The sequence below is a fragment of the Ammospiza caudacuta genome, chromosome 4 (assembly GCF_027887145.1).
Source record: "Ammospiza caudacuta isolate bAmmCau1 chromosome 4, bAmmCau1.pri, whole genome shotgun sequence".
Lineage (NCBI taxonomy): Eukaryota > Metazoa > Chordata > Aves > Passeriformes > Passerellidae > Ammospiza > Ammospiza caudacuta.
The window spans coordinates 22,633,780-22,657,172 of record NC_080596.1 but is presented as its reverse complement, the minus strand read 5'-3'; the positions used below and the strand labels follow the sequence as shown (position 1 = coordinate 22,657,172).

Sequence of the window (23,393 nt, the reverse complement as noted above, 5' to 3'; positions counted from 1 at the left end):
TTATTGTTTTTTCCTTGAAAAGGCTCTTGTCACAGCAAGGCTGCCTTGCTGTAAAGATCTGCACACCTTGTTTATCAAGATGATGCTATATTAGAAAGTATTGCGTGTGTTATCACACAGCATCTCAAGTTTAAGAAGGTATATTGAAGAAATCCTGAGGCTAAAATGAAGGCAATGCATTTTCTGTGGGTAGGAAAAAAAACCAAAAAGGCTGACATAACCATCTCTCTTTGAGGAAAAAAAGCTATTGTCTAGCATAGTGAACGATGGGAAAAGGGAGGAGGGGGGAATGGCTTTACTGAAAATAAGCTAGAGATTCTGCACTGATATTCAGAAAGAAATTTCTGAAAACAAGATTTTATTGGATGTTTATCTGGCTGGTTCCTAAGGTAACACAGCTAAAGAGCAGCCTCTTATCTTGAGAGCAAGGAAGAGAGTCTGTGAAAAGAATCTACACTGCAACTCCTGAGAAAAAGAGGGTTGTTTCAGACAAGTTTGGCAGCACCACGGCTGTTGTATCACAGTGTCTGGCTGACAAACTCAATGAAAGCGTTCTGAAAGGTTTCATTACAGGATGACAGAGTGTATCAAAGGGTGTTGGTTATTGATGATTCTTTATGCAAGCCAATAGTGACCACCACCATGTCTTTCTGCACCTGAAAATCCTCTGTGCCCTGGGGAGGGAGGAGCAGAAAAATGTGGCCAAAATTCTAAAAATTGTCATAGCTGCAGCAAAGCTGGAGACAAACAGAAGGCCAGAATTTCCCCATCTGTGTTCCCCCTGGAAAGAAACTGCATCCTCAACATTTCAAGTATGTGACATGCACGCAGCTTTCCTGAACCCTCATTTATACAGAGCACATCAGTCAGCACTGAAATAGAGGGTTTTTAACTTGGATTGTGAAGTCTCAGTGAGGCAGCTAACACATTAGTGAAATGATCTTTCACGCCAGTCTGGTAAATCCAAAGCTAATGTCTACAGCAGCTGTCCCAAGTTGAAGCATTTTAAATGATAATTCAGACAAAGCAAAAGTGAAATATGTACATCTATAAGCTTACACCTCACCGCTGCTCCTTTCAGGGGCAAAGAAATGAGGGGGCTGTGTTACCCTGGAGGAATGCAAAGAAAAGAAAAGAAAAGAAAAGAATAATAACAATTTTTAAAAATTTAAAAAGGAAACTTTAGCTCATTCCAGCAATTGCATCCACACCCCTGCCTGCCCTGAGCACACACACCATTTACCCTGTGCTCACACAGCAGTGCTGCTGTCAAGCTCCCTGGCAGCCAAGGAGATGGCAAGGTCTGTTCTGTACGAGCCACATGACTAAGTTACACTATGCCTGTCTCAAAGAAGCTGCAAAATGAGGGCTCTTGCTCTGCTTGCATAACGAAAGGGTACAAAAAGAAGTGCCTGCTCTGCTAAACCCGCTCTCAAAGTGCTGAGTCACTGAAGAGGTGGCAGCTGAAACAAAAACAAACTGCAGAATAAGCACAATGACCCAACAGCAGCTAGAGCACCTTCTTTCAATAAAACAGGATGGTGACATTAGATTTTATAATAAGTTTTCAAGACAGCGAAACCAAAGTCACTCATCCTTTATGTAAAACTGCAAATTCACACCACTGCCAGAAGGTACAAAAAAGAAAGTATTGCCATTTTAAGGAGACCAGACATGCAGTCTACTGATGTAGATATAACAAGGCTGATGGGAATTCACTCAGAAGTCAAACAAAATTGATAACTATCTCCAAGGCTCCTGTTATGTGCAGAACATCACTATCTCTGCCCATCCTTGCCATCTGATGGCTCTTTTAACATCAGGTTGCTCACCAGCAATTTGAACAGGTTGAGATTTCATGAAGAATGAGTAACATCTTCCCAGCATGGTCAAAAAGACCCTGGATGCTGCACAGCACAGATCTTGTCACCATTTTGCATATTGAAAACCCCAAAACTAGGTCCATAGTGTAGCACTTACATACCATTGAACTGAGTAACAGAATCTTTTACTGTTGGGAGAACCAATTAAGAAAAATTCATAATAAATTTTAAAAAAACCCCTCTGAATTATTTCATCTTCCATTAGTCCCTTGCACGTTCCTGAAAATCCATTTATATTGGATGCTTCCAATATAAATCCATTTATATAATGGTGCTTCCATTTCTCCTCTGGACTTTGAACACTTTGGTATTTGGACTGTCAGGACTGTACCCTGCATGCTCCTACAGAAGCATCAAGGTGAGATTCAGTTTGGAAACTATAAATCTTACCATTCTTAGCCCAGAAATGTAATTGCTTTAACAAGCCCTGCACCCACCTACACTACTGAAAATGTTTGAGGGACAGGAATGCTTTCCATCCCCTCCAACTGCAAAATCCCAAAGGCTTAGAGAGGGAAAGAAGAACAAGCAAGGTAAACAGATGCTCAGTATCATCTTGAGGAAGGGTATTCCATACCCTGCATCATAACTCCATCCAGAACAACCATCAAGTCACCATGTTCCAGCCCCCTGGAAAACCCAGACATCCTGCAGTCTCAGATCCCAAGAATGAACTCTCCAGCTGAGAAACAAGGCATGCATTTTCATGATTTGAATGAAGAAGTGATCATGCAGTAAGTGTAGGATACTTTCAACAAAAAAAGGAGGACTGACCCAATTCTGAAAACCCAGCACTGTGAGGGGTAAGTCTGTAATGTCTGTAGATAAGCCCTGGCACAGGGCATTGTACTGTAAGCACAAAGAAATCTCGTGACAACAAGGGGCCAGTTACAGCAACAAATCTTTCCTTATCAGAAAAAGGTCCTCAGAAAGATTAATTACAACGCATAGCGAGTCCAGAGAATACCAAGTGTTCAGCTTTTTTGGTTCATTCTGAGTTCAAGTGAAAAAAGACATAAGGCAGCCCACAGTATTTTAGGGCATGACTTGTAATCCACCTTTTGACAAATCAGTCATTGCAATGAGGGAAACCTGTACTAATCCATCAGAGGTGAGCTGCCATTACAGCCAGAGCTCTGGAAAGGCTGAATAGGACAGGATCATCAATAAATGATTCTGTAAGTAAATTCTATAATCAAACCATAGCAGCTGAAAAAAAAAGTTTCCCCCGCCCTGTTTTAATTTAATTACACCACTCCACATGTGATACTAAAACTGGCAATACCACCTCCTTCACTATTAAGAGGACTTTAAATTTCTGGACGTTGTCTTTACTTGCTTAAGTATATTTAGACACTGAGGTGTATACCCAGTTTAGCTATCACTGCCGTCTTCTGCATGTGCAAAGCCATAGTGGAATAGGGTGAAATTCAAGTTTTGTATCACTAACGTTCCACTGCAGGTAAAAGGGAGGATTGACTATAGCTCCACAGTTCAAATGCAATTTAACAGCTACCCGTAACTCCTTCTAATCCATATCTCCAAGCTCAAGACCATCACTACTATCAAAATAGTCTGGGGACTAGCTTAGAAAGGCTATCCAGCCTCTTAGTAGCTGAAATCCTGAACTCCTCTTAGGAAACTACATGTGTTGAACTATTAAAAATTTCACCACAGGAATAAAAATCTGAGTGATTAGGGTGTACTATTTTTCAGTGCCAATTAGGAAGGGTCATATCCTCCAGCAAAAAGCCAGCAAGCCTCTTGAAGAAAAGATGTGGCAGATTTACTTACTTTTTGGGCAAATGCAATAGAAAAATCAGAAATTGTGTAGGAGAGAGTCTGTATGGAGAGTAAGAGAGGAAAAAAGGAAGAATGCAAATGCTGTGGTTAACATTAAACTGAGATTGCTGTTGCTGCTCTTCCTTAAAGGGAAAAAATGTCCATACTAGTGGAGAGCAATCCTTTACTCAGCTCACAACTATAATTATGAATTTATTATGTTTGAAATCACCTTGTGCAAAGCATCCTTGGATAGAAGGTATTTTCAAACAGTACATATTTATGACACAGTGCTCCATCAAGTAGAAGTGGTAAATCACCCATCCTAGGCTATCTGGAGTTTGAATCCTGTGTCTACAGAAACTACTGCGTAACTTGGTGATTGACAGGGGAAAAAAAAACCCTACGTTCTACCATAGAGTGTATGTAAAAATAAAACGTATTTATTTTTAGTATTTGGCTCTAGATGGAAGTGTGAAGTTAAAAATAACTTCAGGAAAAAGGTTAAAGAAAGTTTAGGGTGCATGATAGTCTTAAAGCAGCAAACTCAGGTCTCCACTGAGAGCCACCCCTGCCAAGCATCACCCAAGTCCCTACTCACCCCTACAGCAGCACGTGACAACACAGGACATATGTCTGATCCACACAGAGCTTTCAGAGAAAATCTAGCATCAGGCAGACACACACACTTACAGACATGAAAACCAACAGCTTAACGGGGCTTCAGAATGGCACATATGTGAAACATCACCTTCAAGCTACACCGTATGCACAGCACATCTTAAATGCTGACATGACAATTGAGCAGTCGGGCCTTTGTGAGATATCTCACATGGGTGGCAAAGCCTTTGCTCTCTTTGCTTCTTTCACCACTCTGGACATGAAGCCCCTCCTAGAGCCCATCAGGAGGTGAGGGTGTATTTGCTTCCATTTGGTGCTCACCTCACCACGTTGGAAGCTGTAGCTCTTGCTTTGTTAGGTGGGACAAGGAAAGGGCATGCATCACAAAAATTTCTGCCAGGAAACATCATGGTGACAACAGCTATCATTCTGGAAAAAAACAAGCTTCTTTCTTGAAAACAAATACCACAAAAGGTATTCTTGCTACCCATCACGTACTCTTGCTTAAAACAAACTACTGGTGTAAACCAGCTCTTGAAATATCTGACACATCTTGATCCACAATGCAACAAGCCTCCCCTGGGAAAAGCTGCAAGCAATCTTCTGCCACAAAGAAGTCCCCATCACCTTGTTGACTGCATAACTCGGGAGCGATCGATCTCCGACACGGAACACCCATGTGTTACAAACATCAGCAGGAACCCGAGGAACCGGATCCGCTGGTGTAATTCCATCTCCCCTAGACTCACTATGGCATGTGCTGCAGATCACTGAACACCTGCAACACCATTTGAGAGATGATACTGTGGATTTAAGAAAGGGTTGATTTTGTCCCAATTTGGCTCAAAATACAAAACATTTTGAAATTCTGCAGAAACAGGTTTGCTCTTCACCTAACTCTAAGGGTTGGTCCATCTTATCAGAATAGTCTACAACCAACAGCCAGTGCTACATTTCCTGGAGCTGTGAGAGCTACCTGAGCTACATTCTGCCATCACTACACTGGAGCTGCTCTATGGTTTGGTTTGGGTTTTATTTATTAAGGCAGGGCCCTCTGAGTCACCCGAACTAGAAGGGGAAGAGAAGCCAGTCTGAGGTGAGAAAGCAGAGGAAAGAAAGAATGCAACGTTCACAGACTATTCTGTCACTGTCCAGGCTTGTTACAGAGGCAGCTCTTAAGCAGACTTCACAGAGAGGTGAGTGGAAGAAAGAAACTACTTTTGACAAATTATCTAAATGCACATACCATGCACCTTTATTTTTTCCTTCCAAAGAGAACTCTAAGTACTGTTTCCAACTGAGCAGAAAACCTCAAGCCATCAAGTCAGATTTCTAAAACACCAGTGCTGTATAATTTTTGATGAAAATTAATAAACAAACAAACAAAAAAAAAGCAATGTTCTTTCAAACACCTGAAGTTCCCTGGATATCCAAACTCTCTGGATAAAACCACCACTCCTCCTTTTATTCTCTGAAGTGACATTATCACTGTCCTGCTAAACCTGCATTCCTTAATTAGCTTTCACTGACAGTCCAGTTTTATACCAACTACAGCATCTTTTCCACACATGCACCTCTCTTTGGTAAGTACAATTAGTTGCTAATTCTACTCACTTCTAGAGGATAGTACAAGAAGATAAAGGAAGAGTAACTTCAGACTTCTACTGAAGAAACGACATTTATGGAAAATACCTATAAATCTGGAATTCTTTCAATACATATGAGAGAAAAAAACCTGTTCTAGTTAATAAACACTCAATAATTGCTCTATGACTATCTATATATTCTCATGTGTTATGTACATCTACACATACATTTTACTCTTGTTTCATCACCAGAGCTGGCTACTCAGAATGCCATTATGGAAAATATTTGTAACAGATCTTTTCTCCAGACCTGCTCCTTCCACTGTTCTTGGCACTAAAGGCTGGAAAAGTTTGTCTTGATAGTGGTTAAAGTCTGAATGAATAGCAAACCAGAGAATTCAATTCAAGTTCAACGCTGATTTAAAAACAAGTCATGGTCAGCTTTTTGTGTATCAAACCTGAACACATATTAGAGAGTCAGGACTAACATTTCGACGTCAATTTCTGCTAAATTTAAGTCATGCTCAAAGACAGAACACTTACAGCATCTACTGAACGTGACAGACTGCACTTCCATTGGAAACCAGGCACTTAATTTGTTAAGAAGAGATTAAAAATAATAATGTTCTTAGACAATAGCATCTGAGCACACACTCATTGCAGAGTGTTTATCCAAACTCAAAGCTGGGCCCAAAATCTTAGCACTATGGCATCTAAATGTACCTAATGTTTTCTTGAAATAAAACTAGGGTAAAACATCATATAGAGAATAAATTATATATTCACTGCTTAAATAAAAAAAAAATTAAAACCACTTAAAATGTTTAACAGGTAACCGGAAAATGAAGTAGATTTCACTAGAACATTTTTCCTACAGGCATTCAAGTAGGCTCTAAACTCCACCACAACACAAACACCTCTTTCTGTAGCAGAAGAAAACAAACACAATTATATGCAATTTCTAAAAATCACTCCTCACCAAACTGAAAAGGAAAATGTGCTTCACAATCATACCAGTGGAAACATCCCTAATATTCAGTTACTTACAGACTTGTTGACCAGCCTGCAAGATCTCCACTGTCCATGATAAGGTGATTTTCGTCCAAGAGGCCAAGGGGGCTGCTGGAGAATGCAGGTGTTGGGGACTGGGAAGAAAGAGAATCCATGCTCCCAGTTGGGGTGTCTTCTCTGGGAGAGCTGTGACTGTCAGCTAGGAAAGAGAGAACAAGTCAGGATAGTGAAGGAATTATCTCATAAAGCCAAATAGTCTGCCTTGGAGATAACGCCCTGAAATATGTAAGAGAAGAAACCTTTCTGTTCCATCTCCACTGGGTATTTTGGAGGACAAGAAATCTCCCAGTATTTCCCCAAAAGGTATCATTGCACAATTTCCCCCTACTGTTCTCACCAGGCTTTCTTCACATACAACATGTGTTGTGTTCCCAGTCCCGTTTCAGTTGTGTTTTATATGAATGAAATGCTAAATTTTGGGTAGGTGTTTTTAGACAAAGGCAACACTTCTGATAAGAAAACAGTTTAGGCTATGCACATTTGCACATCTCCCTAAAAACAGTCTCTAAAGATAATTTAACATACATTTGAGTAAATGAGTGCTCTCAAATACAATAAGCACAAATCTTCTCAAACATGAAACAATGACATTTAGAAAGGTCAGAATAAGCAAGAGATCTCTAACAAACACACAATACCCAAAAATGTTACTTTTATTACTCCTTTCTAATAGTGTTATTTTAAGAGAGTTCACTGTATTCTGATCTACTTGTTTTCTTAGGCTAATCTTAGGATATCACTTGAGAGGCAACATATTCAACATATTCAAATATGATTTATTAGGAAAACATTAAAGGAATAGCATTCCTATCCCAAGAACCATAAGATAAAGTTACCTCTGTGTCACAGAGGTTACTGCAAACCATGCTGACACATCAAGCCAAACAGCACATTCTTCACTGAAAAGCTCACCTTCACCCACCTAGCCTTTTCCTTTCAATCTTTATTTTTTAAACATCAGCTGTACATTTCATAAATTTGAAAGGAGGTGCATGAAATGAGGATGTTTGCAAGCATTAAAGTATCCAGCACAGCTAAGCCAGCAGTCTCAAATGGGGCCTGTAGCTGTTTTCAATATATTAATATTTAACAGTAATAAGGATCAATTCCAGCCACCCTTTACAAGGCTCCCTGCATCCCTTCCTCCATGCATCTTACTCCTAGTAGCACTCATGAACACAACCCATAAGCCTGCCAAATAACACCACCAGAAAAGGCTAGCATGCATTAGATACCACTGTCTTCACCATCTTTGTACAAGAGTTCTGCTCTTTTGGGGCCAAAAGTTTTTGGGGAAAGAAAATTAACAACTATGTCCTAACACAGCATCAAAACAATACAATCAAAAGCTGTTCAAATATCATGCTGTCTTACCAAGTTATATGTCCCATACATAGTAATATACAAGATGAAGTCCTGTACAACATTACTTTCTATTTCTAAATTAACTAGCATCTGCTCAGGGAACAACTGAGCTTAACTCTACTCCATCAACCTAAGCATTACTGTTGCAATCATTTAATTTATGATTTTTTTCTTAATTAATGAAAAGTTCAACACCACAGCAAAACAAATGCGGACAATGAAAAGCCACCTTTGATGGAAAAAATCCTCCTCATAACTCTGTCACAGCCTCAATTTCTTCTGCTACAATAGCTCAGAGTTAGCAAAGCCCTCAGCTGCTTCCCCAGCCATCTCATCCTCACCCCCATCCCCTCCCAGCAGCTCTGAGAGAACAACTTCCCTAGAGAGTAAAATGACATACAACTGAAAACAGTGAAATGATAAAAGTGATCATCTGGAAATTTCTCCCCAAGCAGCTGCTAATTTAAGGATCTAAATTAGCCCGTAGCACCAAAGTGTGATATGCTCTGAGGAGGAGAACATTACCTGGGAAAATGAGTCACTTGCACTGTGGCAATCCTGCTCACCTGGCACCTCCCCACTGCACCAAGGCCACGGTGCTGCTGCTACACATTTACAGAACATGAGAATCACAGGAGTGTCAGGTAAAAACTAATTCATTACATCTAATTTGCAGATGTATGTGTCACAGTGATAAACATCTGAAAGATCAGACAGTGGTACTGCAACCTTACTTTCTCAATTCCTTAGAACTGGAGTTAAGTCCTTTTAATCCATCCCAATTTCCTTCCAAAGCAGTAGTAGTAGCACAGTCTAGATTATCAAACAACATATACCATATTAGAAGGTCACATTTACCTTAACCATTCACTCAGCATTACTAAAACACATTTGAAAGGAATATTAATCTGGTTCTTAATATTACAAATATGACCAGCTCACAGCACCCCCTTACAGAATGCAGAGGATATTCTGTTGAATTGTTTCCCAGAACACACAAAAGCAGTTAAACCCCAAAACACTGAACACTTCAGTCACGCACAGCAGAGTCAACACTGGAGACTGTAGTATACAGGCAATCATGTTTGACATTATCTTAAATTAAACTGTGTGTTAAATCTTTCCTCAAATTTTACTTCTTCCTTCCTGAGCCAGTATTTTCTCACAGTCTGTACTGCACTGAACTCCCAAAACTAAGACTGGGTTTTGCACAGTAAAAACAAATCAGGTATTTAAACAGGAAAACGCCTGCTAAATTCTATGGGATTAAGTAAAAACCCTCTAAAAACATGTTCAAAGACACTTTACATTTCTGATGTCTTCAGTTATCTCCTTTTGTAAAGTAAAACAATATTTTTATTCAGGAAGAGGCAATTCTGTATAACGACAAATACAGATGACTAATGACCATCTAGCACATTTTCATTATTAAAAACAATATATGCTCCAAACCTAAATCCTCAAAATATAGGGTCATTGCTATGATTGCAACAGCACAAAGACCTCACCCTGTATGTCAGTGCCAAAAGTTCTGCTAACTTAAGAAATTACAGTAAGTCCTGTGCATGGCAGAGGCAACAGAACTGTGCCTCATTATCTCTTCATTCAGCTTAATAACCTGCTTTTGATTAATGCCCATTTCATACTGGGGTCAAACTACATCTTCCAAATAGTCATTGTCTGAAAACATCAGCAGATGATAAAGGGAATGAAGAATCAATTGGTTACTAATTAACAGACTTGCCAATCAATGCATGCACCTTCACTTTGTTAGGCTTTATTTTCAGGCATGACCCATGTAATATGCGCTACTAATTATTATACTACCTCTCATATCAGGTTTCTGTGCTGTGTGACAGTATTTCACTGATCTCCTTTTTAAGTTTTACACCAAATCTCTTACTGGAGGGAGGGATTTTGCAGCTGTGGAATCACATACCTGGTTTATAAAGCTGTTACAATTTCCCAGTGTTGTCTCTGAAGAGGCTACATGAGATGTGATTCTATGGGGTTTTGCTGTGGTTCCATCAGAATGACATTAATTCCACTGCTTACCCATACTCATCAGTCCCATTTGTACATCCAGGGCTGGCACTTGTTTTAGCCATTAATGTAAGTTAATAATATGATGAGTTGATTGGCCTCTGTGACCAACAGACTTAGGAGAGTCATTGTTTCCAAGGATATGCTCCTTTCTGTAATTCTGGGCTATGTTTTCCCTCTAAAATCTCTACATTTGTTTCTCAATACAACTACATTTATTTTGTTTGAATGGGTGCAGCTTAGCACACAACCATAATCCTACTGCCTGTTATTATTTGCAAGTCTCCTAACTTTGTCTCATGTGCAAATATATTGTCAAATATCTGTATTTACCTTTTTAAATACTGCTACATCATCAGCATTCCTCCAGTTGCTTCAAACTTCTTCAGCAAGCTACAAGATGTTTTAAAAATTAACATTGCCAAGCTACAGAACCTCATGACCAGAGACCTTTTTTCAGACAAGTTAGGTGACTTTGCATTATTCAAAATATTCACCTAGCAACAGACCTACCTGTGAACATCCATGTTTGATTACACATTGATTATCATAACTAAGTTCTTTTTGACACTTCTTCAGAACTTGTAACATACATTGACTTCTAGCTGTTTCCCCATTTTCCATCCCCTTGCCCTTTTCCTGCAGTTTGCTTTGTAGAACCAGTAAAGACCCTAAGCTGCTGGAGACCTGCCTTTTAAGTTTTGACATGTTTTGTTTCTTCAAGTGCATGTTAAGGACATTGCTGGAACTGAATCAGCTTTATGGGTTCCCTTTTACCTCAGAAGTCAGGGGCTCCTAATATTGATAGTCTAGTATATTTTACCACTTCTCTCCTCTCACTCCTCTTAATCTCCAGCATTGTTCTCCAGTGAGCAGCACTGTCAGGTCTCCCACTCCTATGAAAAAGCTGACTGCCACATTGGACTGACAGGTCGTTTCGAAGAGGAGCTCCAGAAACTTCCTACTCTTCTTTCCTACCACCTGAATTCTAATAAGCTCTTACCTTACAAAACATGCAAGATGTGACTGCCTTTAAAGCTCATTTATATTATTCTTTGAGCATACAGTCTGGTGTTCTTGGTGCCTTCACCTTCTCCTTCTAAAAATGTCAATCCCCCTCCTTTTTCTCTCATATTACACTCATTTTTGGGTGCCAAAGAGAGCCTGAACAGATGAAGGACATGAGGGTTCTCAGCACAAAAGCAGTAAGTCTATATGACATCTCACAAATTTCTGTCAACATTCCAGCCATCAACTCTTCACCTTCCCTTCGTCATATTTGTGGGAAGGCTCTGAGTGCCTTCAGCTTGGCCATCTTTCTAGAGCTGCCATCAAGCTGCTTCTACAATTCATGTCCCCATCCTACACAAATAGGTGTAAGATCCAATTTTACTATCAAGAGAGTTAAAACTTGTTTCACATTCTCACCACTTTTTGCATACTATTTAAATTTTTTGACTGCATGGATCCTTTTAAACTGTCATGTAAATGAACTTCTTGTTTCACTGATCTAATCACAACACTCATCCAAGCCTTTGAGCTTTCACTGTGCCTCTGCGACAGACAGCCTCTGCTCTGCCTTCATGGCTGTTCATGCTTCAGACCAGCTCCATCTTGAAAATAATAAATATCTTAAGCTGATCCTAACAATTTACTGGTGCGTCTAGCTGGTACTACTAACCCCTCAGTTTCTAACCCAAATATCCTCCTTCTTCCCCCCTTCCCTGCCTCATGTCACACTTTCTCATAATAAGATACCCCCAAAGTACCAGCACAGACTCACACCTACCTCATATGCAGCAAATACACAAAACCTTCAATTCCTTCTGCTTTTTATCTGAAGGAACTTCAGATAGTAAAAGCTCTCAGACCCTCCTTACCAGAAATCCGAACTAAGCTTCTACCTAACTGAGCATGACATGTCTCCCCACTGCCTTTTTTTCTCCTTTTTCCATCTGGCTAGTCTAAGAATATTTTTTGTTGGCATCCAAAGTTGAAAAAAAAAACCCCGAAATACTTTGGCAGTGTCAATAATCAGATCCTTACTTTACTCTGAGAATTCTAAATAAGAAAAAAAGCATTTGTATTAAGGACGATGAAAAGCACAGAGTTAACACTATCACTTACTTGCTTAAGAGACAGTTTTCTTCCAACTTCAGCCTAAGTAAACTAATGAATTACATGTTTTAATGTTAAAAGCAAGACTAATCTTTAATGTCAACAGTACAACCAATGTCTACAGTTTAAGGGTAACCAGAAAATGAGAACAGTTTATGAAAGAGAATTTTTCTGGAGTAAATTAGGAATATGTAACTGTTTCTGTTGAGATACACAGAATATACCAAACAGCAGGGTCATATATGTTTTAAATGGTCATTGCATGGGCAAATTATGGTAAAATAAGAGGATAAAAATCCATCTCAACTTTGACACAAACAGTCATAGACAAGGGACGATGGGGACAATTACTGAGGAGAGTAAGTTAAAGATGCTGCAAAATCCCTGTTGCCACCTTCAAGTCTGCCATTTTCTGCATCAGGAGGTGGGGAGCAGCAGCTGCACTCTGTGCAGCCACCCATCCTCCCCCATCAGCATCACAGCTGCATCCCACTCTGAGACAGCAAACATTCCTTCCCCATAAATAGCTCATGTCCCACAATAATCCAGAAGTTCAACCAAGTAGAAAGTAGCTTTGCTTTTATACTAATTTATGGGTATGTACTATATTTTCATTTTAATAGGAATCTCAGATCGGGGACAGAAAAAAATATTGGTATCGTAAATACCCTTGATCAAGTAAGTATTTAGTTCCACGTGTTAGATCTTCAGCATCTACAGAAAACAGACACAAAAAGCATAACCAAAGTTTCCTCACACAGTTAATGAATCCTTAAATGATCCCATGAAGTGATGTACCATCTAGTCTGGAAAGAATTCAGCCATTCCTGGAAAGCTAGAAGCAAGTCCATTGAAGAAAGTTTTCTGTGATAGCCATCAGAGGAATCTGCAGTCAAGAAGAGCCTTTTCTACGTGCAGGGCTGCCCTCTTTATTCACTGTTTACTGTACCACTCATCCTGTGGTAGGGAAACACCAGGGGCACTCAGATATTCTTCTACTTCTTCCAACTTTAAAAAGTTTTCTGAATTAATGAAGCCAAGTCATCTGTTTCTCAGTAAATTAAGAAGCTGTGTACTTTCATTTGTCATGCCACTAAAACTGGTGAATTGTTTATTACCTCCAGACCACAGAATCTGCTTTTTTAAACAAGCAGTTTCCAAATCAAGGTGAAAGTGTGATTGCAAGCTATTAGTGACCTATAATTTGGTTTAAAAAGTAACCATAGTGAATGCTAAAACTAAACAAGAGAATTATTTCAGTGCTCCTGAATAATGGGTATTTTGGAGGTCAGATTCCTGTAAAAACTCAGAAAAACAGATTTGTACTACCACATTCCTTTACCCAAAAGTACCCATTAATAACCCAGAGTGTAGCAAACCCTATACAAAACAGCCCTGCCCTGGTATGCAGTTAGTTCTTACATAAATTTAGACATCAGAGACTCATCCAGCCTCAAGCCAGCAGAACAAATGGACAGCAGACAACCCCCATTCCCATCAGTTTCATGCTGTCACATAGAATACATGCAGCAAGAATCTGATCCCTGCTCCAGCTACTTTTTTTTCTCTCAGACAAAATAATTAACACAATTATTTGAGCTGACTAAAGGTTTTCCTAGATAAAGACAAACTTTCATATATTTTTCAAATGTGTGCATGTAGCAGCATGCATGTGTTAGGCCTAAAGTAGCTTTCCTGCAGCAAGGTTGTTTTCCCCAATTCCATAATGGTTCAGATACATCAGGAAAAAGGAGGAAGCTGTGCTAGACGGAATTTGCCTCAAGACTGGATGATGCAACTCAAGAATTGTAGCCAAAAGGCCACAAGGTGTTTGAGTTGGGGTTAGGAAAGGGAAAGAAATGTGCTCATCTGCAAGTTAACTAGAGGCAAGTGGAGTTTGGGGACCATCATCCTGTCCTGGTCTCCTCCGTTTTGATTTTTTTGTCCATTTTTAAAATGCAAAGTTCAATTTTTAACAAGCATCTTTCTAGATATGCACTTACCCGGTATCATTAAACAATTAGCCTGTAAAAATTAAGCAATTATTTTAATTAATATCCCCCTTACTGCAGGCCACCTTTCAAAATCAGAAGAAATACTGCTCAAATTATTTCACATCAATAAAATCCAAAAAACACATAGCCATTCACTGAGCAATCTAAAACTAAAATGGGTAAAGAATCCCCATTTATTCCTCAAGCTGTGGAAAAACAGTTCAAGACAGTCACAGATACAATGTTGGGATGTTAATTAATTCACATAATTAAATTTTGAAACAACAGAAATCAGATAAAAGCCTGCAGAGGGGTTCCTCTTTTGATTTGTGTACACCATGATAACAAGAGCAGTATCTAACCTCAACAATTACTAATTTTTACCAGAGCTGGCTTGGCAGGAAACCACACATGATCTCCAGCCTTACCAGCCTGGCCAGATGCCAACCAATTTCATGGTTGAAAAATGCAACGATGAACTGAAGCTACTTCCTAAAAATCCTGACAAATACTAAGATAAACAGACTGTCCCATTGCTTCCATAGCTTTTTTGGTAGCACTGAGTTTGGGTTTCCACCAGTCCAGGCAACATTAACCTATGGTCCAGGTCTGTACATACAGAAACATACAAGGTTGTTCCCTCTAGTTTAATCCATGAGAATGAGAACTGTGAAAAACCAGAGCAGACCAAGAAGGGGTACAATCACCAGGCCTAAAATTTCCCTGAGTCAGAAGCACTTCTTAAATACCATCAAAAACTCCAAGTCCATGAAAATATTATTCCATTTCCTTTTCTGTTTGGCTGGCAATTCAGGCACCAAGAAGCTCGAAGGTGTGCCTGTAAGGGTGCTTCCACCCCCAAAATGTAAGGTGTTCAAAAGCTTTTTCCCTGAGCTGTCAAGCAGGGATAACATCATGCTGTTGTCTCCTTTTCTCTTGCTATTAAGCTTGTTTCACGTGCAGTCACTTCCTATGACTTCTTAAAAGAAGTTTCTCACCAATAATTCCACAACCTGTCCACTGACAAGGACTAACTGCTACCACATTGTGTATCTGATGGGTCTCTCACAAGAAAGCCACTCTGAAATATTTTCACTGTGCTGCTGACACTTGGCTGTGCCTCCTTTCTCGTTTTGTTCACCTCTCTCCTTTTGCCCTAGGAGTGACTTCAGTAGAGGAATGGATCAAGCAGGATACCCATGGCTTGTTGAAAAAACTACAGAAAACAAGATAAGCAGCCCTTAGGGGAAGTTTTGTCAGTTGTTTCAATTGAACGTCCAGGTGACAGGTTTGTTGATCTCCCCTAAGAACGCCTTCAATCTCCCTGTTGGTTCAGCAAGTCACAAAAACAGCTGGGAAGGAAAGAAGTGACAGCAATGTGATTCACCTTGCACTAAGTGCCACTTTTAAAAGAAGAAAACAGAAAATTAGAGAGAAAAAGAAGAGCAGATAGGACAAAAACTTCCAGAAGCTAACAGGCAAACAAGAAGACATTTTTTTCTGACTGAATCAAAAACACTGATAGAGTGGGAGCAAAACAAGAAGAGGAATATTTTCTAACTTGCATATCAGCCCTATAAAAAGTTCACCAGGTCTCCCTTGCAAGATCTCTGCTATTCTTGTCACCAGTGAAGAGAAGCAAGAGCATGTGAGGAAACCCCTAATTCAGTGCAATGCATGTTCTCATCCATAGGAAGGTGACTGAAGAGCTGAAGTCCTTGCTCTACTTACACTCTTGTGTGCTGGGTGAAAGAATTTACTTTTACCAGTAGAGGTTGGCCAGGGCACAGCTGGCATGTAGTAAAGATATGTCAGTGACTTCCATGCCTGGGATTAATGGCTTTTAGCATGCCAAATTGGCCTTCTTACAGCATTATCTGCCCCTGTGTGTCTGTGTGCAGAAGGTAGAGAATTAAAGAGATGAAGGATTATTACAGGAGGTCAGAGATTTTAATAATGTGTGGCCTCAAGGAAAGACTGATCCTGTTCCTTCTTTCAATTCAGATTCTAGTTTTAAGTCTATTCAAGTTCCCTGTCCCTGCCCTCTGACTCCTGTTCTATGCATGTGTGTGAACACGTGGATGTGTTTACTTTGAACATTTCTACAGCCTCTAGATTTCTTACACTGAAAACAGACAAGCACTGGCAATGGAACTAAGGCAATTCTCACACCAGCCATGAAGATCTGATACACCTCATTCAACGAGATGGTAAAGTTAGGAGATGTTTACTACATCATGACACAAATTTGATTTTTGCTAGCAGCACAGCAAAAAGATTACTCACAGGGTTAAAATGACCAGATAATGTATACTGTGCATGCAAAGTATGCACCAAAATTATTCTGTATCTCTTAAAAAAAAAGAAAAAAGTACCTTCTGTGGACCAAGCAGAAGTCAACTCTGATAGGAAAACAGGACCCACAATTACATAGGAAAAGCTTTACCTTCACTGGCAGTAGCTCAAAAATACTTTTAAGTTTGTATAGCACACAGCCTACTTGGAGCCATCAGGTGGGAAAAGCTGTGATGAATCACATAGAATTGCAGGAGCTACTCTTGCAGCAAGATGAAATACAAACTGTCTGAAATTCCACATGGCAAACAGCAGTCATCCTGATCTTCCCCTTATGACTAACATTGGTGCATTTATTTTGTGACAGCATAGCTGTGTTCTGCTCAGCTGTTAACAATAGCTTTGTAAGCAAGTGTTGCAGGGCCTTATGGCTTTTTGATATGCCTATGTAGCTGCTTTCCTTTCCATTTCCCCTACTACGTGCCAGGTTACAGAAACACTTCCAAGCAGCAAAGTCAGAAATAGAAAGAGTTCAAGGCCAGGTTTCACACCTGCAACCTTGCAGTTCTGGGCTGTTTCAGCCCTGAAGACCAGTCTCGTAAGTCCAAGGCTTCCTCTAACATCCAGGTTTTCTGCTCAGTAATTCCAAATGAAGTTTATGATTTTTTACTTGTGTTTGGGGCAGGAAGGGATGGGGGAGGAGTAGAGAGAGGGAATATTGCTATGTAGCCATTACACGCATCACATTTACTCTGATAAAGTAATTTAATTGAAAGACGTAATAATTCATGGAAATTAATTTATCACCCAAATTAAGACACTGTCTCACTCCAATGCCCACCAAAAAATCAAGACCAGCTACTTCTATTCAACACTAACATACCATTCATAACTGTGTCGTGAAATACTTCAAAGGGCAATATAAGTTAGCACAAAGTTTTGAAGGGCTAAGTAGCTGTTCTAATTTCTATTTCTTTTCAAATTCTGCAGAAGAATCTGTTTTCTAAATCACTATAAATATAGTATTTAATTTACAGCAGCAGGCTATCAAAAACACCCTATATGATTGCAGAGTGAGGGGATAGGACACAAATGCCCTAAAAAAAGAACAATGCAGCCCCCCTTCAACACTAATGTGCTATGTACATGTACGTGCCAAGAAGAAATTTTGGCACCTAGAGAGTATTCAAAGAGAATAAGGCATCAGCAGGCCCTGTGGTTTAAGATGTAGATTCTGGTTTAGAAAACAAGTTGTTCTGTCATTGGACAAAGTGCTGCACATGACCCATTTCTCAACTCCAGGTGTGACTTATGCAACTTGTGCTGATTCTCTGCTCATCCTGGATGGGCTGCATTACACAGCCTACCTTACACAGGACTTTTCTTCCCATATTGCTCTAACAGCCCTGCAAAAATGGTTTAATAATCTCTAAGTCTCTGGCACTGAAAATACAAGAAAAAGAATGCATCAAACAAACAAAAGAAATCCCAAACCTGTTGCATTTGCTACGAGACAAGAAAGGTACATTAAAATTTAAATAAAATTGTAAGGGAACAAAATTTTAAATCTGCATTGCCCTCTAGGAGAAATGTAAACAGCAATCTCCTCTGATAGACGCTGACTGCCCAAATGGAAAATAAAGACCCTATGACATGTTTAGAACGGGATAAACAACTTCCAGTTCTAGCTAACAGTCTTTCCCTGTCTGCATAGAGAGACAGAGAGGCAATGAAAAGTCATTTGTACATAGCTGAGACTGTAAGTCATAGGAGTTTCTGCACTGCTATTCACTGTAAAGTTCATTCAGATAGTGAGAGGGAAAGAAGAAAGCAATTTCCATAGATTAAAAAAAACCCAAACCCAACAAAATAAAAAAAAAAATTAAAACCATTAAAAACCCAAAACCAAACCAAATCAAACCAACCAAAATCAAAACCAACCTACCACTAAAAAACAAATCCCAAATCTTCATTTAGAAGGCTAAAAAACATGGGAAATGGTCTTAATGTAAATCTCAGACAAATCTGCATTTTGCTGAAATAAGAACTTTGGGTCTAGGCCACATAGCAAAGTAGCTCAGAGTTCCCCATTAGGTCCAGTTCTACTTAAGAAACTAGGATGTCAAAAAACTTCAGAGTGAAAATTTAGTACTTGGCTTACCACAGAGCAAAGAAGAAAGAAGTTGAAAGAAAAACAGACAGCATCATCTGTGATACAAGTCGGTCTTTCAGGAAACAAAGATCCTCATGGTAGTAAATATAATCCTTGAATTGTTTGCAAATAGGTTTAATCATCTAATTGCCATGTACAAGGAAGGAAAAATCTATGCACTATCAGAATTCAGTACAGCTAATTACCAGAAGGCAAAATAAAGATTTTTATCAAACGCAGTGTGTGTTGTTCAGCTATTATATCTATCAATATTTATATATCTTACAGCCCTTTCTGGGTGGTTGCTGCATACATTTTCTGTGCAGTCAAGAAGCTTCTCGACTGCTAACGTGCTTTTAAAAAGAAACCTGGCCCGAACCCCGCATTTCCAATTCAAGCAGTGGATTCTGAAGCCTGTTGACTCCCTGGAGCAGCTGATAGCTAAAGACTTGTTTCCGCTTTTCTAACAATTTCCTGGTTTGCATAACAATCCTAAAAGAAACACACTCGAGAAGTTTTCCAGCACAGAGAGATTTTGTCTCTGACATAGTTCTAGTTTCAAGGCATAGAGAATATTTATATACAATTACCATAACTTTAGAGATATATTTGTCTACAAATATATTTACATATAAATATGTATCAGCTGCTTGTTTAAAACAAGATTATGATAATTTTGCCATATCCAGGAAACACAAAACACTGGCTTGTGCCTGGTGCTTAACTCATGCCATTGTGAATGGGGGGGGGGGGGGGCGGGGGGGGGAGGGAAGGGGTTTAATGTTTAATTTCCTGTTAAAAACACACACAGGATAAAATCTTCCAAAGAGCAGTTATAAAATATGCATTTGTTAGCCAAGAAACTAGGTAAATATGGAATGAAGCCCAGGCTCACTTCTATTCCTTCACCCCTCTGCAAAGAAGAAAGCAACTGAAGGCCACAGAGCGTGTTTGGAGGCACTGAGCTCTACTCAAGGACTAGGTAATTCATGAGCCTGGCTGATGCACAGAGCCTGCAGCCACTGGGGCAGTGGCTCAGAGCATGCAGTGACACAGCTGGGCTCCAGGCAGTGCTTGTGCATGGCACACGTGCCCGAGAGCCATTGTCCCAACCACTGCACACTGTCCTGGCACAGCGGGCTGCTGAACAAGGAGAAGAGCCATCAGCATGTGGCCAGCAGCTACCAACAGCCTGAGGATGCTGCTACCTTTGGTAGTGGCTTTACAGACCACAGAGGGTATTTTTTCAGCAGTTACAAGGGGAAATGTTATTGCCAGATCCCACCGAAATTTCACCTGCAGCAGTTCAGCCTTCACTATGGTTTTAATATGAACCATGATGTACTAGGCTATTGCGCAGTTCAGCCCACTACAAATCCCAGACAAGCACCAAGGTTCTGCATGAAATAGAACTATTACAGCCTTTAACATCCCAGCTCTTTGCCAAGATGCCCAAATTAGACAAGAATATGGACTGCATTTTGGCAAAATAGAATTTTTATAACAGTTTTCAACAGTAACACTGTATTTTTGGCTCTCAGAATAAAAACCCACCAAGTGCTTTTTGTCTGCAGTGTTTGGGTCAAAGTCAACTCATCAGTGTGCACCTTGCTCCATGGAGTTTGAGAAGCTGTGGTACTTCTTGGGTCCTGCTAGGATTCACATTCAAAATAAGATGTGAGCAGCTCTGTGAGTGGCTTCAGTTTAGCTTTGTTTTTCAGATGAGGATAAATTTATTATTGCAGATGTAGCTCAAGAGCTTTCTTAGCTTTTGGGAGCATATTATTCAAATTAACACATCTTAAGCTTTTTAAGCAGATACCCCTAAACATCTTCTAGTAAAGGCATTTAGTTTCACATTTGATGCAAGAAAAGACAGACACAGACTTTGTATCTCTCTGGTGAATCAAATCCAATGACAGGAATGCTGAATTTCTTGCTGACTCTTTGCAAAACTGGCTTTGAAACTAAAAACAGTCCTGAGTTTATTTCTAAAAGCTGCACTTAACAGCTGTCATAGGTATTTATGTTCTTGTCTTATGAAACCAACCACTGTTAACCACTAATTTAGTGACAGTTCACCAGTGAATCTCTTACTACTGCATGACTCCAAAACCTTTCTGTTTATTTTCACTTGTTGTAACTGGACTTTGTGCCCTGATCCCATGGCTCCTCATGTGAAAAGACAATTGGCAAAAAACATTAGGAGAGAGAAAAGGAATAGGGTGGAGGAAAACTGTAACACAAAATGAGCCCTGACTTGCCTCCTCAGTACTGTACATACCCCCAAGCAACAAAATTACAGGAAAATTATTTTGGTTCTGGCCAACACTCAGAATACATAAGATGTTATTATACACCCTTTGCCTCAGTGTGTGTTGCTACTGCAGACTCCACGCAAAAGGAAGACTCTTCTTTTTTTTTTTCCACTGCTTTTCAGTGGTAAGGCAAGTTGACAAGTATTTACTGCTAGTTACAGCAAGGTATTAAAGATTCAAGTGAAGTAGTGGTATTCTCCAGTGCCGTGGTGACCTGAGCCTTTAATCCAGACAAATTTAACTGTAAAGTGCATTAGCTCTTCTCATAAAAGATTTGCTTTAATTTTAGTTCTCTCTCCATTTATCTTATGGCTGTGTAATCTTCAGTAGAGGTCAAAGAGATTTCCCCAAAGAAACAGGAGCTGCTTCTTTTTTAGAGGAGAAAAGCATATTTAAAACAGTCCGTCCTACTTTTAACCGTAAGTCACAGGACAGTACTCCCTGCTGTCCTCTCTCTGCAGCTCTTCTTTGCATGTTCCAAAGCAATTAAAGCAGCGTGCATGTGCATCCACACATGTATACAAATGAAACATGAAATGAAAACACCTCCTGGAGATAGGATACACAGCCCATCTGATGCAGGACTGAAATTATTACTAACATCTTACCATCATCCAACTCCAGGCAGAGATTGTAAACAGCCAGAGGCCTCTTAATACGCTGTCCTTGTCTTCTTGACTGCCTTGGTGGGGCATTTGGAGGAGATACTGACATAGAGATTGGCTCAGGGAAAGTAGCATCAGGCAGGGTTTTGAAAATCTGCAATCAAGAACACAAAGGGTGTTAATTATTTATCATGACGAGCAACCTGTGCAATGCAACTGTAAACCATTATCAAACAACATTTGTTTTGGATTTCATTCAAAGCAGACAGGAGCCAAAAAATCCATTCCTTCAAGTTTGGGAGTATGCCGTGGGTTTTTAATGACTGCTTTAAAAATAAATAAATAAATAGATAGATAAATATAATATGGAAATAACCAATAGCACTGTCTACCCATTAACCAAGCTGCCAATCAGTTAATTCAAACACAAAACATTTGCAGCCACACTTACCAGCTAGGATGGAGGGGAAGGAAAAAATGAAAGATACTAACTTAGGAACCAGTAACCAAAATGCTTTATAGCTTTAGCTAGAACCTGTAACGTTTCCAGAATATCCATTTTAATTTTCAAAGCTTGCAATAGCATTATATCAGCCATTTTAATTAAAGAAACACCACACTCTTGAAGAAAGCAAGGGGAAAACTTTGTGGGCAGGGTTTTTTAATGAGAAATACCATAGTAACACACCACGTGAGAATTTATTCTGTTAACTATTACATATTGAGACAATTTTACATTAAATACTGACATTCACAAAGATGCATATAAAAAGGATTGCATTTGCTGTCATCCTTTTATCTTTTGAGTCACGACCATCAGCATATCCCCACTCCACACAGAACACCACGTCATTTCTCTCTGAATTAACCAACAACAGATTCACTGTACCCGATAGCACTTTAACTGTCACATGAAGGGGACAGTCCAACAGTGCTGACTTACTACTATAAATTATCAGTGTGCTGGCATGCAATTTACCAGCAGCTTTCTACAAGTGATCATGGCATGGACAAATTGGCTTCATATGTATTTCAGCAAAGACAAAGCAGCAGATAAAGAAAAGCACAAACAGGAGCTGTGTCAGAAAACTCCTGTGTCTGTACAGCACCTCACAGCAATGCAACACAGTGATATAACAAGATGTAATGAAACAGTGTGTGATGTTCCTGTGCTCTGCAACTTTATAATATTTACTACAAGGACAAGTGGCAGAGGAGAGCTGTAATCAATATTTAAGGAGAAGCTTTCTCTAAAGTAGAAATTCATGCAGAAACTATAAAGGGACAACACAGATAACACATTTCTGGATAATAACAGCATGTGTCAGGTTCAGTATGACACTAAAAGCCAGACAGGTGAGAAATAATGCCATAAGCATCCTGTAGTAAGGCACTCAAAACACCGTGTTAAAAGTACCAGAGACCCTAAATCCCATCGTATCCTGGCCTGCTAACCCTGAATATTAACGTGTGGGAAGAAGATGACCCAAGATCCCAGGTATGCATTGACTTACAGACATGTAATCATCACTTTTGTATTGGCAGGTAAAAGACCGTGCT

General features: G+C 39.6%; 1 protein-coding gene across 1 annotated transcript in view; it reads right to left on the bottom strand.

The window, feature by feature from the left end:
- Positions 1-23,393, bottom strand: part of ARHGAP10 (Rho GTPase activating protein 10) — a 137,728-nt gene that overhangs the window by 12,180 nt on the left and 102,155 nt on the right. The window contains exons 19-20 of the mRNA XM_058803089.1: positions 21,837-21,987; positions 6,920-7,082 (exon numbers count right to left, since the gene is read on the bottom strand). Of these exons, the coding sequence (XP_058659072.1) occupies positions 6,920-7,082; positions 21,837-21,987 (314 nt within the window). The remainder of the gene's footprint in view (positions 1-6,919; positions 7,083-21,836; positions 21,988-23,393) is intronic.